General features: G+C 44.9%; 1 protein-coding gene across 1 annotated transcript; it reads left to right on the plus strand.

Moving 5' to 3' along the window:
- The first annotated feature begins 12557 nt into the window (after positions 1 to 12557).
- On the plus strand, positions 12558 to 20661 carry si:ch211-180a12.2 (uncharacterized). The gene is given in 14 exon segments (XM_056429338.1): positions 12558 to 12609; positions 14457 to 14768; positions 15333 to 15626; positions 15770 to 16075; positions 16326 to 16436; positions 16938 to 17025; positions 17027 to 17067; positions 17995 to 18225; positions 18306 to 18356; positions 18451 to 18705; positions 18783 to 19130; positions 19250 to 19522; positions 20154 to 20429; positions 20576 to 20661. Coding segments are annotated over 14 exon segments (2670 nt in total). The 3' UTR covers positions 20608 to 20661.
- Positions 20662 to 20834: the final 173 nt, after the last annotated feature.

Consider the following 20834-nt stretch of genomic DNA (forward strand, 5'->3'; position numbering starts at 1 on the left):
TGAGATATGCCCCACACTCAAACATACAATACACACTTGACTAATGGCGCCTACGGCAGGTTTAAATAGAAACAAAAACTCCTTACTCAAGGAAAAAGGTTGAACTAAGGAACACTGGGAAAACTGACAGGAATCAACCAAGAGAGGAATAAGTGACACTCATAAAGACATTAGTAAATACAACAATCCGATACGGGACAAGGGAAAGACTGGCACACGATATAGGGGGGGAAACAGGTGAAGGGAATGAAACAATCAGGGAAACAGTGGAGTGGCTGAGAGCAAGTGAAGGGAATGAAGCAATCAAGGAGGAAGGGAAGGAAACAATCCGGGAAACAGTGGAGTGGCTGAGGGCAGGTGAAGGGAATGAAACAATCAAGGAGACAGTGGAGTGGCTGAGGGCAGATGAAGGGAATGAAGCAATCAAGGAGACAGTGGAGTGGCTGAGGGCAGGTGAAGGGAATGAAACAATCAAGGAGACAGTGGAGTGGCTGAGGGCAGGTGAAGGGAATGAAGCAATCAAGGGGACAGTGGAGTGGCTGAGGGCAGGTGAGGGGAATGAACAATCAAGGAAACAGAGGAGTGGTTACGGGCAGGGGAAGGGAATGAAACAATCAAGGAGACAGTGGAGTGGCTGAGGGCAGGTGAGGGGAATGAACAATCAAGAGGAGACACAGAGGAGACACAGAACCGGGCGTTACAAATACACCTTAATATAAACAACGACCAATACCATATTTTTTACATTCATAACTTGCATTCTGTCACTGTTAAATGTACGGACTACTATGCTGCCAACCGAAATATAACGTATTATAAACATAACAGCAAGGCCTGTACTTTTTCACACGCGTTTATGTTTGCGTTAAAGTGTTGTCACTGTTTCAACTCAAACACAAACTCAAATTGAACCAACAAACATTACAAAACAATAAATTATAGTTGCAAACTTTTCATTAAAAGCAGTGGAGGTACCTTGAATATAGTGGGTTACCCTTACATAAGTTCTCCTTGTTTTGCATACTTTTTTTTAACTCTGCTGTTCAAGAGAGAGAGAGAGAGAGACAGTCAACCACACAGACAGATAGACAGACAGACAGAGAGTCCACTTTAAGTTATGTCATCTTCTCCAGATCCATCCAGTCCATTGTTGTGAGGATGTCAGGGGAATAGAGTCGTCCCAGGACATGTTTTTCTTCTTATTTCTTGCAACAGCAGTTTTGCTAGCGAGGTGAATGGTGACAGGAATCCTAACGAGTCGTAGATGGAACTGACGATTGAAAGAAGAGCGCGTCTTGTATGTGGCCGTGTCTCCACTGCAGGCTTGAATGTGATTCAAATTGTTAAGTTGTAATAGTTTATTTTGATAACATCTGCAGAGGTCTTATGGTTTAAATTAATACATATAGAAAGATGTTATAATAGACAATATTAAGGAGAATATTGATATTGTTATTAATGTATTTTGAAGCATAGGGGTAATGTTTACTCTATGCAAATGTAAATGGCAAGAATTAATGTATTGCATGAGAGTGACTGTTAGTATTATAGATTGACGAAGCCGGTTGAAATCCGTGACGTGACTTACAATGACAAGAGACTTTTATTGTGAAGGTGACTTTAATTGACCGGACTCTTATTGTGAAAATACCGGAAGTGAGGTTTGACCGGAAACAGGAAGAGTATAAGACGGCGTGTTTTTGTAGGGAACGTACTCTTTTTCAGGTGAGCTCGACGGAGGAGGCTGTGAGCTCCCAGGTGGAGCTGGGAGCCTGCAGCCTGGACACGAGGGAGAGCGCGTTGAATGTTTGATTCACTTTTCTTGCCATTAAATGTTGATAACTTAATCCATGCGTGTCCGGAAGCCTGTTTCTCCTCCATCTGCGTAGTGCCCCAGTTTCAGAATACCTTACAATTTGGAAACCACGGAAGGTGTAACTGAAATGGCCCGCCAGAGTTACGGGACTAAAGACGCGTTGCTGCGGTAAGTAGGCCGCGCTAAGGTTTCGAACTATTTATGCCATCAGAACACGTCGGGGCACAAGCCCGCCGGAGAGGTTAACAAGCAATCGACGCTGTGTTTTATGTGTTTTTCCCAATCGCCTTTTGCATGTTCTGCGCGTTTAGTGGCATTTACGCGGGCAAGTCGCCCACGTTTGGCCCACGTGGTTGATCGAACGCTTCGTGTCACAGATGAGTAGTCGTGTGTGTTTGTTCCAGTTGCGTTAGCATGTTCTACACGATTTGCGATACATTTACTGGTGCAGATCTCCCACGGTTGGCCGCGTGGTCCGTCGCACGTTGTTTGTGTCGCTGATGTAGAGTCGTGTGTGCGCGATTGTGTTTGTTATGTTTGTGTCTTTTCTTTAGTGCGTTCCTCGCATAATTTGTCTCACGCCTTCCACATGAATTGTCTCTTTTTCCTTTTTACGTTCCTCGGTGTTTGTTTGTGTTTTTATGTTGTGCGTTCCTCGTATCGTTTGTCTCACGCCTTCCACGTGAATTGTTTCTGTTCTCTTTTTACGTTCCTCGTGTTGTCTTGTAGAGACTATCCATTTTGAGTGGTTTTTCATGTTTTTCTACGCTTTATCTTGTGTGTGTGTGAGTGGCCTGTGTGTACTCCACACCAGGTGTGTCGCTGTCCAGTCTCTTTTCATGTTTTTCTACGCTTTATCTTGTGTGTGTGTGTGTGCGAGGCCTTGTTGGTGAGGCTGTGTGCCACGTGTGCGAGTGGCCTGTGTGTGCGCTTTACACCAGGTGTGTCGCTGCTGCAACAGCGTTTGTGTGTGCTTCGCGGTTCATGTTTTTTGTCATATTGTGCGCTCCTCGTTCGTTTGTTTTGTGAGTAACACGTTTTTGTAGACAAGACTTGCGGCTATTTGATGTGCATGAGAGCTAGTACTTCCAAGCAGGACCAATATAGTGGCTGTCAAGTTGCAGCGTAGATGTTCGGGTCTTTCGTTGACAATTCTGATAAATGTGCAGTTGCGTGGCAGTTCGTGGACAAGGATCATTACCCCCATTGTGGCCTATAGGTGTGACTGTAGCATTAGCTTGGTAGTTTGGCGCACATAGTTTGATCGGACGAAGACGACGCGGGGTCTCACTGAGACAACGCTAGATATCCAATATAAAATCCTAAATTAGTGCGTGATCGATGCTATTTACGAGATTAAAGTTACATAACGTAAGCGTGGCGGCCGTCATTTTGAATTGTGTCGTAGTTACAAGATCATTAGACCGCATAAATCAGTGAGGTTGCTTGCGTGGCGTGTCGTGTTGAACGTGTCGCAGTTACAAAAGGGGACCCTCTGATCCGCTTGGATACGAAAAGTACAGCGTGTTTTTGTTTTATGTTTGTCCTGTGTTAAATCCACCATTTTGCGTTCGTCTGAGAAGGAGGGACATTTGGTCTTTTGTTCGACCACATGTTGTGGGGGTTGAATACATTTACATAAGTTAGGACGCCATTACACATTCGAGGTGGCGCCTACTAGTGGACGAGGCATGCTAGGGATTAACCTAACCATATTGAATTGAGAGTTTCTTGGTTTTTGATTAATATTGCCATTTTTGGATTACAGTGGATTGTTTGATTTGTCCATTATTGCTTGTTTGTGGAATGGCTCGTGTTTTTATCAGTTGCCTTTGACAGATTGTCAAATTTTGAGTTTCAATTATTGACGTTTGCCTTGTGTTATTGATTTGTCATTTGCTTTTCCGCAGATTGGCGTCTTCGGATTTCTGCGGTCGGCTTATTCATAATTGACAGAATTGGTTAAATTAACAGCTTCTCCCATTTCACAGAAGAAATAACATTTGTTTCATTGGTTACAATAACACCTTTTTCCCATTTGTTGATTGTTAACATTTTCATGCTGTTCAGTATAACTGTATTGCTTACCTAATTTGCATTTTTCCCCCCAACTGCACCGCACCCACAATTAGACACATAGGGTAGAATAAAATAGGATTTTTCTGTGCTCTACATTTACATTTCCTTACATATATTAAGCCTATCAGTACCTGATCCCTTTAACAATGTCAGAATCGACATCAATCAAGACCCCTGTCGCTTGGATAGAGAATGTTTCTCTACACTGCCATGAATGGTAGAGAAAGCCGACAGACTGCACCACTACAAGAAGCTGAGGAAGCAGCAGGAATGGCATGCAGAGGGCTTACTTGATGTAACAACCCTGGAGGGGCCCCACATAAGAACAGAAACGTAGCAGCGGAAGACCAGAAGCAAGACAAGTGGTTCCGATCCCGACCAGCAGAGAGCGCCAAAGCCAAGAACGCTCACAAAGAAGAAGCTCCCCGACTGGAACCCTGCATAAAGAGGCAGCCCCGGAACCAAGGGCCCAGTGGTTGAACTCAAAGGAGGCAGAATTGAGTCAGACCCACGTAGCATGGTCGCACAGCTGCAGAAGGATTTAGCTGGGTCCAGGACAAGGGAGCAACAGCAAGAAGAAGAGGAGACAGAAAGTTAAAGTACGTGACAAACAGATGGAAGAGGAGAGACGACGAGAGGAGAGAAGACGAGAGGAGAGGCAGAAAGCTGAAGAAAGTCGGAAAAGAAAGGAAGAGGAGAGAAAGAAAGTGCCCCATCATCCCCTGCTCAGCCCAGAGCCCAGCCACAGATGCCACTGGAAGCCAGATGCAACCGGGAGAACTCCCCTTCCCCCAGTAGTACATCGACCCCCACCCCTAGTACAGACCCCCAGGCCCATCAATATGCTCTCACACCTATGACCACCCCGCCAGCCATCAGTCCTGCCCCCCAGCACCTGCAGTCAACAATGGAGCTGCATTCATGAGTCTGCACCACAACAACAGAAGCAAGATTTATCCCAAGAATTGGACTTCAAGGTCACATTGAACGTGCCTACAAGCTGGACCAGAGAACTAGGTCCCCACGGAGAGCCAAGCAGACTCCGCCAACAGATGACTTCCAGCATCAACTAAGGAGATACCAGCCCCCATACAAGAGCGCTACCACAGACAGAGCGCCCCCAAGACAAAGAACAACAGCATAGCCAAGCTCACAACACCGAGCACCGGGTCACCCAGTACAAGCCGTACAGCCCAAGGAATATACTTCATCACGGACCAGCTGCCCCCATAGAGGGAGGAGGAGTCCCCTGGAAAGGCACTCGATGCTGCCACCGGGATCCCCTTGGCAGTCGGAGACGTGAGGGCAATCCTGGCAAAATGCTCCTCGCTGAGAGAGCTAGACGACCTGGAGAGAGATGCTGGCTGCTCATCTGCCCATAACAGCCAAGATGTGGACACTGTCAACATACACCTGTTCGCTGCCATCAGAACACGGTGGCCTTTACCCCTGACATGGCCAACCTGTTTGGCATCAAGTTAAGACCAGATGAAGATCCCTATCACTGCACCTACAACTACACCACTGCTGTCGACGACGCCTACCAACAAGCCTGGGACGAAGAAAAGGAGGTGACATTGAAGTCATCAGACCAGGAGCCATTAAAAGAAGGCGTTGCCGCTGAATGCCTGCAGTCTCCCGACCAACGAGACTGGTACGCACTGCAATCTGACTCTGCCCCTCACATCACACTGCTGATAGGAGCAGGCCACGAAGCAAGAACTCTTGGCCCCATGATGAAAGCAGTCTCAAGAGTAAGGTGGATTTCTACCACATCCCCCTGTCTGTCACACACCCCCGATGGTGACTTTTGGAAAATACAACAACATTCGTATTCTAAAGGACTGCTCCAACATCTTGACCTTGACAGAAATCATGGGAGAGAACATTCCAACCATCCTGCCACTGATGAAATGCTAGAAGACGTGCCGCCCCAAATATGGTCAGCAGGAGACTACGATGTTGGTCACACCGCTCAACACAACGTGGAAATGATTTTGAAACCAAATCAAGATGCAGTATGGCGCTATCAATATCCCCTGAAGCAAGAACAGAAGGATGGCATATGAAGCAGGAGTGCTGATTGACACAAAGTCCAAATGGAATACTCCAATATTGCCAGTTCCCAAATCCGGCAACAAAGGCTGAAGGATGGTACATGACCTGAGAGCCATCAACAGTGCCACAACGCCACAGAACATTCAAGTGCCCAACCCCTACACAGCAGTGTCCTGCTTGTCACCAAAACAACAATACTTCACTGTCATTGACTTGCCAAATGCTTTCTTTTGTCTGCCCCTTGACAAAGCAAGTATGGCTGTTTGCCTTTACGTTTGAAGACAGACAATACACCTATTCCAGAATGCCGCAAGGCTACAGAGACAGCCCGGGATTAGTTAATGCAGCCCTGAAGCAAGACCTAAAAGACCTCACCATTCCAGAAGACACAGTTCTCGTACAGTATGTAGATGACATACTGCTTGCCGCACCAACTGCTGCAGTCTGCCTCAGAGTGACCAAAGACATGCTAACGCTGCTCTCCAGAGCAGGTTATAAAGTCCAGCGCTCTAAAACACAGATTGCAAGAAAAAACAGTGACATTCCTGGGAAAACTCATCTCAGGAGACTCCAGCGCATTGTCTGCAGGACAGAGGTATGCCATCTTGAGTGCAGCAAAACCAAAGACTGTACAAGACATGCTGTCATTCCTTGGCCTAACTGGATACAGCCGCCATCACGTTCCTGACTTCACGCCTCTCACACAGCCACTCCGAGACATGTTGGCTGTAGCAGGAAACCGTAACCTGAAAGCCACATTGACATGAACCACTGATGCAGAACACTCATTCACAGCAACGAAGCAGGAGGTCAGCAAAGCCATGAGCACCTTCATGCAAGAGGGAGGACAACACCAGCCTGCCTCCCAACAGAAGCAAGACGCCATAATTCCTTGGCAACAGGGACAAGCGGATCCCAGAGACAGTGAGCCATGTTTCCTCCAGTTTGGATACTGGATGCCGGACTGCCAGCAAGAAGAAGACCGAGAGGAGGACCTGTCATTTGTCATCTGTCCCATGTCATCTGTCACCTGTCACCTGACCTGTCATCACAGCCATCGATGGAGCAGCACCTCAGGATTGTGCATTGCCTAATTGCACCATGAAGTACCACCACTCTCCACTTGAACACTGTCAGTGTGGAATATCCAGAGACATCACAAGAACGTTGATCCAAGCAAGAAGTTTGGCCAAACATCAGAAGCCGACCACAACATGCGTCCACCTTGAGTTTTCTAAATCAAATGTTGTTTCAGAAAAAGGAGGGATAGAGGAGATAGCTAATGTACTACAGCTCAAGCGAGACCATAGAGGGGTGAGCAGGTTGCACAAAGCAACTGGGATCCCTGTAATGTGTCTCGAGCTCGAGGTCAACACAGAACAAGGCGTTCACACATTTTTGACTTAAAGTGCGTTCTCTATGACAGCAACAAGACAAGATCTCAAAAGTCTTACAACAGCCACACACCAACTTTGTCAACGAGCCCAACAACATGGCAGATGGATTACAAGTTAACCTGGAAGAACCACATAACTGTGCAGAGATTGCACGAAAAGATCTCAAGGTCAGAATGGACTTGAGAAAGAACCACTGGACAGTCCTGACTTGACACTGTTCACTGATGGACACTGCCACAGAGGAAAAGAGAGCAACATCAACAACAAGGGAATAGACATTCAACCATTGCAGCTGAAATCATCCCACAACCAGCATCTTCACAGCTCACAGAATTAGTGGCTTTGACAAAAGCACTGGAACACGCCAAAGGAAAATCAGTCAACATTTACACCGATTCAGCTTATGCATATGGAGCCGTGCATGTCGACGGTCCCCAGTGGTTGAGAAGAGGATTCTTAACTACAGCAAATGCACCAGTAAAGCACAGAAGCCAGCTGTCATCCTGCTACCACACAAAGTAGCAGGAATGAAATGCAAAGGACATCAGAACCTGACAACGACAGTGGCAAGAGGCAACGAAGCAGCCGACCTAGCAGCTAAGTGAGCAGCAGGTTATGCCAAACAGATGACAGCCATTGACACACCGGAACTCCCGAAACTTGGATTAGAGGACATTAGAAGCAGGAGTTTATGAGCAGAATCAGTGGGCACACAAAGGAGCCAGCCAGAAAGAGGGTCTCTGGAGATCACATGATGGACGCATAGTGGCACCTGCAAGGATGTGTCAAGGACTCATCAGACAGGCACATGGTCCTTCTCATGTGAATCCCAGAAGAACAGAGGAGGAGGTCTCCATCCTCTGGTGGCATCCCTACATGACGGAGATGGTGAAGCTTTATCACCATGAATGCCCAACCTGCAATGACTTCAGTATGAAAAGACCATACAATTGTCCCCAAGGAGAGTTCCTTGTACCAGACGCACCGTTCAAAGAAATTTGCATTGACTACACCGACATGGGTGCAGAAAACAGGAAGAGAGGCTTCAGATACCTGCTCGTGATGATCGACAGATACACACGATGGGTAGAAGCCATCCCCTGTAAGAAAGAAGATGCAAAGATGGTCGTAAAATGGCTGAAAAATGAATTGATACCGAGATATGGCGTTCCAAGGGTGATCAGGTCTGACTGGCACACAGTTTTGCAACCAAACACATTCACATTCACACAGGAGCAGACTATCGCCCATGGAGGGGATAGCAGAGTTCATGGCGTGGTTTTGGAGAATGTTTGAGAAATGAACTAACCACAGTTAAGTTTTTCTTTGAGCAGGTTACCGGAGCCCACCAGGAACCAGTGGACTAAGTCCAGGCGAATGGGGTGCTCTGAAGTCATTGCAAGGACCTCGGAGCGCCCTCGATGTGAGTGGTCTCACACAAGTGACACCATTTCACATTTTTGTAATTATGTTCATATCTGAGACATTAGAGCGAGAGTTAGGACTGCAACATAGGAAAATGTGTGCAGACAACATTGACTCTCACTGCTCACTGTCTCCTGTCATTAATGGCACCTCGAGGTGCAAATGTTTTGTTTTTCCCCATAAGCTGTTTTAGGGTTCGAGCACGAGAGAGGAGGGTGCTGGACGAATACCTGCCTGCTATCAGATCCTAGTAGGATTTGAATATTTCTATGCCCTAGTCAAGGGCCATAGATAGGATCAATTACATTTATCATAACCAGTAAAGATAAATAAAGTTAGATTGGATTGGATAAGTAATTGAGACTCTGTTGGACGACAGATGCGCATTTAATAGATGATTCCTCCCACACGGGGTGAGAAGCTGCTCCTCCGACTCAGTTAAAAATTGCGAATTCAAGCCTAGAAAGTATTAGATACTTATTAAATATAGAAATTATGATATAGACAATTTTTCATAGTCAAGTGTCACATTCTGTATAGAGCCGGCCTAGTGGCCGTTGTGTTGTGTTTTCTCATTCTCTTCAACAGCTACACCTGACGCTCCAGCATCGACCTCCATCGTGTGCTGGCTGCCTGCTGTGAGGACCTGCCATGAGGAGCTGCCCACAGGAGCATCGGACACCATCATCACCTGGCTCAGAGAGACTGAGGAGCAGACGGAGCCATCCTGAGGAGCCCTGCGATGCCATTCGGAGCAGAGGACAGAACGTTGAAGAGGGACGGATGACATCATGTGGATATGCGAATCCACCGACGGACGGATGGCGCAGCCAGTGAAAACCATGAGGAATAAATATCTCCCCAGGGGCTGGGACGCCCGGGATGTATGAGACAGGTTCCAGAGACAAGGCTTTTTCGACCAGAGAACCACTGCATGCAGGTAGCTGCATGAAGGCCGAGATCCTTGAGAAGTCCTCAGCTGAGATTTAGTGAGTGTGAATTGCTGGTAGACAGTTAACTGCTTGCAGTCTGTGGACGCAGTAGTTCATTCTCCCTCAGCTGAGTGGGACGATCACAACCATCATTGACAATCTGCTTGGAGGAACTGAGGAACTGGAGTTGCAGAGCATGTATGCGGAGGGACTGGAGTCATAGGGATGCACAGACACCTGCACAGAGACACTTAGACAGTGCACACGTTACATCAACCGGAACCATCAGGACAGCAAGAATTTTCACCTGTGTGATGAATACAGTCACACTGACACTTAGTGTTATTTAGTTTCCTTGAGAAGCAGGGATGCAAGGAGGGAGTGATGTTCTTCCACAGGGATGCTGAATGATAATGAGTGCTTATTAAAATGTTGTACAATGTTTGTTTACATAGAGGGTCAAAATAAAAGGGCTATTACTGGGTTGTTTATACTATTGGATAAGTATAAAAGGAGGGATTGTTAAGTTGTAATAGTTTATTTTGATAACATCTGCAGAGGTCTTATGGTTTAAATTAATACATATAGAAAGATGTTATAATAGACAATATTAAGGAGAATATTGTTATTAATGTATTTTGAAGCATAGGGGTAATGTTTACTCTATGCAAATGTAAATGGCAAGAATTAATGTATTGCATGAGAGTGACTGTTAGTATTATAGATTGACGAAGCCGGTTGAAATCCGTGACGTGACTTACAATGACAAGAGACTTTTATTGTGAAGGTGACTTTAATTGACCGGACTCTTATTGTGAAAATACCGGAAGTGAGGTTTGACCGCAAACAGGAAGAGTATAAGACGGCGTGTTTTTGTAGGGAACGTCCTCTTTTTCAGGTGAGCTCGACGGAGGAGGTTGTGAGCTCCCAGGTGGAGCTGGGAGCCTGCAGCCTGGACACGAGGGAGAGCGCGTTGAATGTTTGATTCACTTTTCTTGCCATTAAATGTTGATAACTTAATCCATGCGTGTCCGGAAGCCTGTTTCTCCACCATCTGCGTAGTGCCCCAGTTTCAGAATACCTTACAAAACCAAAAGCCGTCTCTAGACTTTTGTTCCAAGTGCAGCTTTCCGGTTGTTTTGCATCGCTTTGCTTCGGGAATAGAAGACAATACAGCCCGACTATTGCTTGTCCATTTTAATTGAATTCCCCCGTTTAATTCCTGCTCATACACCCACGTCGCTTACAATCGCCTGGGCGTCGGTTATCAGAGCGACATTCTCCTTTGAGTGGTGACGAGCGGCGACCCGACCGTGTAACGTTACCTCGGAAACATGGTGAGAATAAGCTAAGTTATCAGAATCAGAATCAGAATCAGTTTTATTGGCCAAGTAAGTTTGCACAGACAAGGAATTTGACTTGGTAAAGTGAGTTAGCTTTCTAACTAGCCAAGGGAGAAATAATATATTCATTCTCACTTGGCTTTTTCTCATTGACCTGTTTGTTTCGTCAGTATACCTCCATGTGAGATGCTGAGCATGTTACCACGCCCCTCATTAAGAAGTCCTTCGGTCTGAGTGTGATCAGTTCCATGAGTGATCAGATCACTCATGTTGGCCACCAAACCAACACGATATACATAAAAAAGGACTAATCAGTCTTTCAGACTAAATGCCAGTCTTTCAAACAAACAAAATACTTCAATGCTTTCATGTCAAGGACTTCACTGTGTGTACACTGCAAAATGTCCAGAACATTCTTATCTAATCACAATTATTCAAATCATATACATATTTCTGACTATCAAACACAAAATCCAGCAGCTTTTTAAGGCAGATAAATAACTGCATGGTTTACATTAACTCAAAGAAAAACATGAATAGATGCGTGATTACACATGTTGATTTAAAGCGAGACGATCATGAACAAATCGGCACAGCTATATATTTCACTCCTTCCATCATGTGTCCTCAGTCAAACCCTCATTGCCCTCCTCTCCTGTAACCCTCTTGAAGTGCACTCAATCTTTCAAGCTGATGAAAGGAATGAGAGTGTCAGAAAAAGAAAGAAGAGAAAGCACATGATTAATCAGTGCACAAAGAACCACACACACAATCAGGGAAAGGGAACACGTCAATCACCTCTTTCAAACACCTAGAAATCACACCTTTGTTTTCTACCCACGGCAGTAAAGCAGAGGGAACAAGAGAAAGGAACACCGATACCGCGTCTCTTCAGACCAATTAAAATGCAAAGTCAAACAATTTAAAGAGCAATTCAAGTCAATGAACATTCAGAGGAGGAAATAAACACTTGTAGATAAAAAGTTACCTTAATCAAAGGGAGGGATCATAGCAGGAGCTGACTACAAAGACAGACGACCTGTAGAGGGGGAGAAAAGAGACATTATCCTTTTTTTAATACTTTTTTCCCCCCAAATTCAACAGCACACTAACTTTTCCACAGATAGCGTGGAGTTTTAGTCTTGCCTGAGTGTTTGCCCACAGAAGCTCAGTGGGATCACCCTCTCCGTTTGTTCATGGCAACACTGCGCCAATGTAAAGTAGGCCCGACATCTCGGCCGGAGGCCCGTCTGAATTTTAAGCGACCTATTTGCCCACTTGTGTGTCCCTGCACATCTCCCTCCTCCTCCTGGCTCCGTCAGACCTCCAGGGATCGCTTATTTAAGAGGACACACACATATCAAGGGCCTCCTTTCACTCAGGCCCTGGGACAATATTTCTTATTTCCCATCGAGCAGGACGAGCCCGCCCCCTGACACCTCATAGGTCTATATAAGACAACAAAAGGGCCAGATGATAAGAACTTGGTCTCAAGACAAGCCTGGCCATGCGGTGTAAAGTCCTCGTCTATGTCGTCCTTCTGACTCTCATAAAGCATGGTGAGTAGCGTGTCATTACACTCACAGGCCGGCGACAAAGGCTGCATTGTTGTTTCTTCACCGAATTGACCAGGTGAAACTAGAAATATAGATACTGAGCTGTTTCAGATGGACTCTGCATTGAAAGGATTGTAACCGAAGTGGGTGAAGCAGGAGTTTGTGTAGATCTTAGTGGTTGAGTAAACGTAAGTGTAAAAGTACAGATGTCCCTCATATTCAGACCTGTCAATGTCAACGTATACTTGACCTTTGTTTTGACTCATGGTGAACTAGTGCAAGTATCTGAGTGTTATGTATCCGGTGTAAGGTCTGGGCAGCATGCCACTGTGTAAAGTAAACAGGACTGTGTTGTGCTTTTGGATTTACAAGACAACCACATCAATGCCTTTCATTGGTGTGGTGTCAGTGCCATCACAGTGAGAGAGTTATGTTGTCCAGCCCCACAGTCTAAAAACTCACATGCACTGAAATATTGCAAAAGCTAAGTAATTATTGAGAAGTGAAATCATTGTTTACATGCAAGTTGGCACACTTCTCTGTGGACCCTGTGTTATCATGTCTAAGTGATTTGAGATATGATCGTTACCATGGTTACAACCAGCTATATTATCATTGACTGCCATTCAGTATTTCTTCCAAATTGACATAATATAGACTCAAGTGCTCTGATTTGACCTAAATGTTTTGATGAATCACTTTAAGAGACTAGCTGTTGATGCATTCGGACCACAGGGTGAACCAGTGTTGCTCTTTTGGTGGAATAGCTTGATGTTTTCCGGGAGATGGTCAAGACTCTTTGTTATCGACACTGAACACCTTGGCATTGGTCACGTCTGAATTAAATTGTCATTCTCGTCTCTCCTGTCAACCGGCTGTAGTCGGCCATCTGTGACACTTCACAAAAGGTGCGCCATAAACACTTCACAATGAAAACTGCTTTTTCATTGCTAGACTCAATACCTGCCCACAAGTATTTATTATGCTAGTTACTAATTAAGCTGATTGGTTGACAGACGGAACTCAAAGGCTTTGTATTTACTCTGATTCAAAGGAGGTATAATGAGTTTACTGATTTACGGTAAGGGATGAAAAGAAAGAATGTGAAGCGGAAAGTTTAAGGAATCTCAAACCACTGACGGAAAAGTACCCAATCACAGCTTATTTACATGTTAAAAAACAAACTTGATATAAAGGTTAGTTTTTGCTCAGCCTGAGATATATATGTTTTGTTCACATATTTTTTTAACAGCAGATAGTCAGAAATTGAATAAATAATCTCAGGCATAATGTTAATTCCATTACAACGTGGTCCTGAGTTTACATCTTTTGTGAGAAAGCACTGGATTTGTTGTTGTCTGTTTAACATTCTTTAGTGTAAGCAGAAGCAGATACATGCTTTAGAGTGAGTTAAAGGACTCATTAATGGTATTAACACATATCTATCCAAGTGTTACTCCCAGTAGTTACTGGTCCCAGCAGACCGAATAAGACTGTGGAAGCAAAACTCTTCAAAACAAATCGAGGTGTTTTTATTTCCCATGGATTTAAATGATAATTTCCAAGAGGATTGTTGTGTCATTTTGCCTTTTTGAAAGACGGCTTTGAAATAGTTACCCAATGTATAAGCTGTTATAGTGTGATATGTTGTCTTGACTGAGGTCATAAAATGTCTTCAGAGACTGTTAATAACATCATTTAAGATTAAAACTGCAGTTGTCGATCATGAACTAAATATAATAAGCACATTTCACCAATAGGAAAAAGAAGAAAAAAAGTAAACCCCACCCCCACACCTATCAATTATCTTTTTATTTCCCTCCCTCTAAACTCTCTTTCTCTGCTTACAGCGTCTCCAAGGGAAATTCAGGCCAGCCCAAATACGAATGCAACCCTCCCCTGCAATGTGACGCTCCCTCTGTCTGTAAACGGGTCTCTCCTTAAAGTCCGCTGGATAAGTAATGGCTCCGACATCGCCTCCTTCGGAGAAGCAGAGACGCAAATAAAGGAAGGCTTCAGTTGGGCCGGCAGCGATTTGGTCAACGGAGTCTTTTCACTGACTGTCCTCAGAGCCACTCTGGACCTGCAGGGGGTCTATGAATGCACCGTCGGCTACAACTCCACACGGCTGCACTCCAGCAACATTACATTTAGTGTCCTCGGTATGTCTTGAATCAGCGGTTGAGGTTCGATTTGCACATTTAGTTTCACATTTGAACATGAAAGCAAGTGTTTTTTTTAAATCAACTTTTATTACCTTCGCATTGAAAATGTGGAAGGTTATGTTTTGATCGCCGTGTATTTATTTATTTGTTTATTTGTATTCGTGTTACTCGCATAACTCAAATAGTATTAAACCGAATCGTATGACATTTGGTGGGTTATTATCCGGGGACCATTTGTTTAGATTTTGGGATCGATCGGGTCAAAGGTCAAGGTCATGAAAAGGTCAAACTATTCTTGAATCTCATGATATTTGATGGGATGATTGGTTATTATCCGGGGACCATTTGATTAGATGTTGGGATCGATCGGGTCAAAGGTCAAGGTCATGAAAAGGTCAACATCTTCTTTTTACCATAGCGCGGTCAATTTATATCCAATTGACATGCAACTAATGCCAAAATGTTCATAATTCAATGCCCAATCTTGTGATATGCGAAGATATGCGCTCTACCGAGTGCCCATTCTAGTTCATCATGTCTTTCTCCTGTCTCGTCTTTTAGCTTCCCCCACTTTGTCAATCCCCCAGCAGTGGGTGGTGTTGGAAACAGAGAGCCAGCTTAGATGCCATGCAGATGGTTTCTACCCTCCTCCTGTCGTTTTCTCCTGGACCCGAGATGGGCAGGTAATTCAACCTCCCTACGATGTAGAAGGTGAGCAGACCTCTGATGGGTACTACATGGCTGTGGGCAACCTGACCTTCTACCCTTCCCGCGAGGACCAGAATGTGACCTTCGGGTGCAAAGTGTCCCACAAAGGCAGCAATCAAAACCTGCTTTTCCAACTCAACATCACATGTGAGTTACACAAAGACGTTGCATGCCTTTAAACACGATCACTCATCACATTTTTGCATCACGTAGAAGGGTGTGGATATGTTTAGATTGGATTAATCCTGATAAAGTCAATTTATCACGGTCTGTTCTTTCATTGTCCTCAGTCACTCCTTCTATCAGACTTTCTGCGATGCCTTCGCCCTCGGAGAACGCCCCTCTCACTCTTTACTGTGACGTGGAGAGTTTCTACCCGGAAGAAGTATCTGTGTCCTGGCTTCAAAACAGCACAGTCCTCCCTGAGCCCCCCGCCACTGAGCAGAACCCAGATGGGACCTACAGGACCAGACACTATTATACGCTGAGCCCTGAGCAGAGGGAGCAAGGTGGGAAGGTGGAGTGTGCAGTAAACCAACCTGGGGTCGTGCACCCAGTCAGTGGCTCAGGGTACCTCGAGAAACTGGATCCCCAAGGTATATGTTTGACCAGACAATACTGAGAGTTTTTAGACATGCAAATGTTTTTGTATTTTCAATATTTTTTTACTTTGATGAAAGTTTGATGTGGATTTCCCTGAAATCAGAAACCAGAGCCAAGAATAAAAAAATCTGGCTGCCTTGCAACAATAACAATAGTTGTGCTGCTCTTTAGGAACTCGTTTGTCCTGTTTTTGTTGCTGTACACTGGACCTATTTACATTATACTCACTCTCTTCCCTCTCAGATGAGACTCCAGTGTTGACGAAATCAGCCAAAGCATCTGTTGCTATGATGTGTATTTCTATTGTGCTGGTCTTCCTGCTCTGCTTTGGCTTTTCTTGGAGAAGAAGGGACGGTGAGTCCAGCGGGCAGTGGTCCAAGCTACTGTGACCCTCAGCACGAGTTATGCCACAGTATCCACCGAGATGTTCCTGTTTTATTTTTAAGGCTTTTTGTCCCAGAGAGGAAAGATATATTTGAATTAAGTGTTAAGTGAAAGTGAGAAAATGAAAAGAAACATAATTTGGGCAAACATAATTGTTGTATGACCACTCAAACTTCCTACAAAAAGGACAAATGCATTGTCTTCAGAACCAAAGCTGTCTTTTAATAAGGTGTCAAGTCATCATCAATTACCATCTTAATTACACTGAACTAACCACCGAGACACAATGGGTTTCAGGAGCAGTCACTCCAGCTGGTTGTGAGGAATGCATTTCCTGGAATGAAATGCTGTCTGAAATATTGACAGCCAACCTTGTAATTATTGCATAGCAGCTGCTCCCTCAGGCCGCCTCCTCTTCCCTTTTCTGTCGCTGACTCGTTTATCTCCGTTCTTTCTCCTCCTCTCACTCAGAGAAACTGAAGTCTTTGAATGTGTCCGGAATCATCCTCCCGCCACACGTGGTTGTAGGTCAAAAGGGCAGAGTGACAGTGAGCATCGAGGTTCCTCAACGACACCCCGATCTCTGACACTTCACTCACAGGTAGGAGAGCTTGGCTCATCCACATAACCAGTCGCTGCTGGGGAGAACTTCTCTGACCCTTTGACCCTGTCCGACAAAGTGTGGCGGCACAGCATGAGTTTGTGAAAACTGACCCAGGTCGTCTGTCCCAGAACTTTAGTTATGAATTCTAGCGGGGATCACAAAGTGTGATGATCACTGAAGATAAACGAATGTTTCCAACCGTGAAGAAACTGTTTCAAAATGTTGGGAATGTGTCTTCTCGCCGTCTTTCCAAGAGTTAGACGAAAAGATCGATACGCCACTCACATGTCTGTTTAATGAATATTAATCTTCTACTAGCAGCTAAATCAAGAGCTCACAGATGAATATGTTTTAATATATGTGTTTAATCAGTGGCACACCAAAGCAGGAAAACAACACGTTGAGGTTTAATGTGCCAAAGTATATTTTGGCCTGACGTGGCGTCTTAATGGAGTCTGTCTACAGGATTGTCAAACAGCAAGCATATGAGTAGTTTGACCCAGTTTCTGTGCAGATGAAACAAAGATATAAACAGTAAGGCTTGTCGTTTTCCCCTGTTCCCAATCTTTATGCTAAGCTAAGCTAACTGGCTGCTGTCCAACTGTTCGTTTGAAGCCACTTATGGGGAAATAGAAAGGGGGGAAACAGGATGCTAATGAGTTAATGAATAGATGAAACTGAAAATGAAATGTTTGTATTGATATCGAAATAATAGATTAAAGTGAATTATGCCAATAGTAAGCAAATGTATTGTATTTGAATTGCAACTACCCCTAAAACATACCATGTTTTCTCATTTACACTTAATTCCGCTAACAATGTACAACCTGACACTCATAGGAACCTCCAAAGCTAACTTTAACTGCCTCTATAACCCCCTAACCACCATCCATCTGCCCTACGGCCTAACGCTCACCTCCCCAGCGTCAGAGAAAGGCCCTCTGCTGCCCACTAGAGGCGAGATGGGTTACTACAAGCTGCACACGCAGGGCCCGCTGCACTCCTCCGGAAGTGGCGTTCAACAGCTGATCACCTCGCTCACCTTCATCCCCCGGATTTCCAATCACAAGGCGGCTGTGTTTAAGTGCCAGGTGTCCTACATGGGCAAAGATAAGTTCGTGGTGGAGAGGGTGTCCGAGAAGTTCACAATCCTGTGTAAGAAAAGATTTTCACTTCCACGATTTACACAATGTTTGAAATAGACATTTTTTGTAAATCTTTTAAATCTCTTTTAGCTGCTCCAGAAGTATCAGAAATCCAGCTGGCAGAGATTCCAAGTGACCGTGGTAAGGCAATGAGTTCATTGTCCAGCTGTAGTTCAGTAGGTTAAGTAAACTATTGATCATGACAGGAGGCGTACGTCCGATGTCTGTCTTCCAGATGTCATCAGCATGACTGTCCGAGCGTCACATTTCCATCCGGATGTCATTACCTTCCGCTGGTTCTGCCAAGGGAGTGAGCTGAGCCCCGTGGCCTCCCAGGCCTCCTCCTCCCCTCGGCCCGATTCCGAAGGCTTCTTTTCAGCCTTCAGCCAGTGTAAACTGCCCCGAAGCGTCCTGGAAAAGGGAGGCACTAAAGTGTGGGTCAGTGTCCACCACATCGCCCTGAAGCAGCCGGTCACCCGCGAGACCAGAGGTAAGAATAAGGATGTAAAAGAAAAAAGCATGCAATTTAAAGAAATAACGCTTAAATTTCCACATGATCCCAAATAGGGTTCATCAGAAGGCCGTGCGTGTCCGAAATCGTCGGCTTCAGTTCTGCACCGGGGCAGACTCTGTCCCTTGGATGTGAGATGACAGATTTCTACCCTCCGAACATCACGGTCACCTGGCTGAAGCTCCGAGAGGGGGAGCGAGACGACAGAGAGGAGGAGGTGATGGCGGGAGGAGAGATGTGGGGCCCGGTCCAGACTCATCCCAGACTCTACAGGGCAACCGCCACGCTGAAGAGAAAGGCAACCAGTCAGGACAAGAAGGAGCGAGGAGGAGGGGTTATGTGTCGAGTGGAGCACTGTTCCCTCCAGGAGCCCATCGAGAAACAGTGGAGAAGTGTTGACATTGGTATGAATCACGATACACACAACAGCTTTGGAATGTTATCTTCACCATATATTCCTACAATATCTAAATGTATGGAAACACATCGGCTTGTATTCCTTTTCTTTTTTGTTTTTGTTTAGTCGCTCCCTCCATTCCTCCATCGATCTCGGTCTGTTGGAGCAGCGAAGGGGTCGGCGTGTTCTCCCTCCTTTTGAAGGGAGGTCACCCGAAGGTCAAATTACTCTGGGCGGCGGGAGGACCCACTCTTTCGTCGTTGGTTTCCAACGAGACCGAGGAGATAGGAGATGACGGACAGAGGGAGCTGAGAAGTGTGTGCGCCCTGGAGAGGTCCACAAGCGTGCCGAGTCCGACCAACAAACCGCTGCAGAGACGGAAGAATGGACATGCAATAAGTACGTGTTCACATCTGTCTTCTTTAACCCTCCTGTGACCTTTAGGGTCAATTTGACCCCATTCAATGTTTGACATCTTTTTTTTATTCATATTTCATGACTTTTCCTAATTTATTGGGGACAACTTGGAAAAACATAAAATTCACATGATATGTTTTCACTGTCCTGTACAATTTGACCCCAGGATGTTTTTCACTGTGTAAAACATATAAGAAATATCAACTTTTTTTATTTATTTAAAAGGTTATTTAGGTAGTCAACAAACAAACATAAAGAACCTCACACTTAAACTTGGGAAAAAATATGAATTAAAATAATTTTCTGGAGGTTTTAATTGCTTTGGTCAAATTGGCCCAGGGGTGAAAGATGTTAGAACATTTGAAGGTCACAGGAGGGTTAAATAATGGCAGTTCTGTCTCAATGTATATTGAAGTGCAACGCTAAATCTCTGCAATACCCCTTTATGAAATTATAAGGACATAAGAAGTAGTTGCATAAGTTATGAAGACGGCATAATTCATATTACATCGTGCAAACTGGCCGCCAGGTGCAGTTTTCATATTTGTCTTTGACGTCAAATGCAAAGAAAGTTTTATATCTTGTTTCATTTCTTGCTGCTGCTGCTTTTCAGAAACTAAAGCCGCCGTCACGGACCCCGACGCCGAAGGAATAGAATACATCGATGACAAAGTGGACGGAGAGAATAACGACATCGAGAGAGACGAGGAGACAAAGTCAGAAGAGGATGAGGACAGCGACCAAGAAAGAGAGGAAGACCCCGGAGCTCTGCACATCAACAGAGTCAACTTGAGGAAGGGTCCCAGAGAAGAGGAGCGAGCGCGGCTGAGAGTCTGCGTGGAGATCACGCACGCCGCACTCAAGCTTCCTGTTTACCGAACCTGGACCGGTAAGACGCGGCAAACCATAAACACACACACACACGCAATATACACACACACATACACACTCATGAGAGCCTCGCTGAAGGGAGTCTCACTCCAGTCACAAAGAAGGTAAACGTGACACTCAACTTGACCTTGTGTCCTCTTTCAGAGCCCAATGAGGAAATGTCATCTTCCACATGAACACCTCGATGTGTGCAGGAGTCGCTCTTTTTTATATATGCCGTGTAATATATCTAATAAATGTCTCTCTACAAAAGGAGTAGTCCAGTTTTTAGGATATCCAACTGTCTTTGGTGATGTGGTTTTGCTTACACCTTTTTACTTTATTTATTACCTTTTTATACTCTTAATCATTCATTGCTTCTTTTTTCCAAATTCATGATATTTCCAAATGTTCATATTTCGTA

Source organism: Pseudoliparis swirei, chromosome 13 (genome assembly GCF_029220125.1).
Source record: "Pseudoliparis swirei isolate HS2019 ecotype Mariana Trench chromosome 13, NWPU_hadal_v1, whole genome shotgun sequence".
Lineage (NCBI taxonomy): Eukaryota > Metazoa > Chordata > Actinopteri > Perciformes > Liparidae > Pseudoliparis > Pseudoliparis swirei.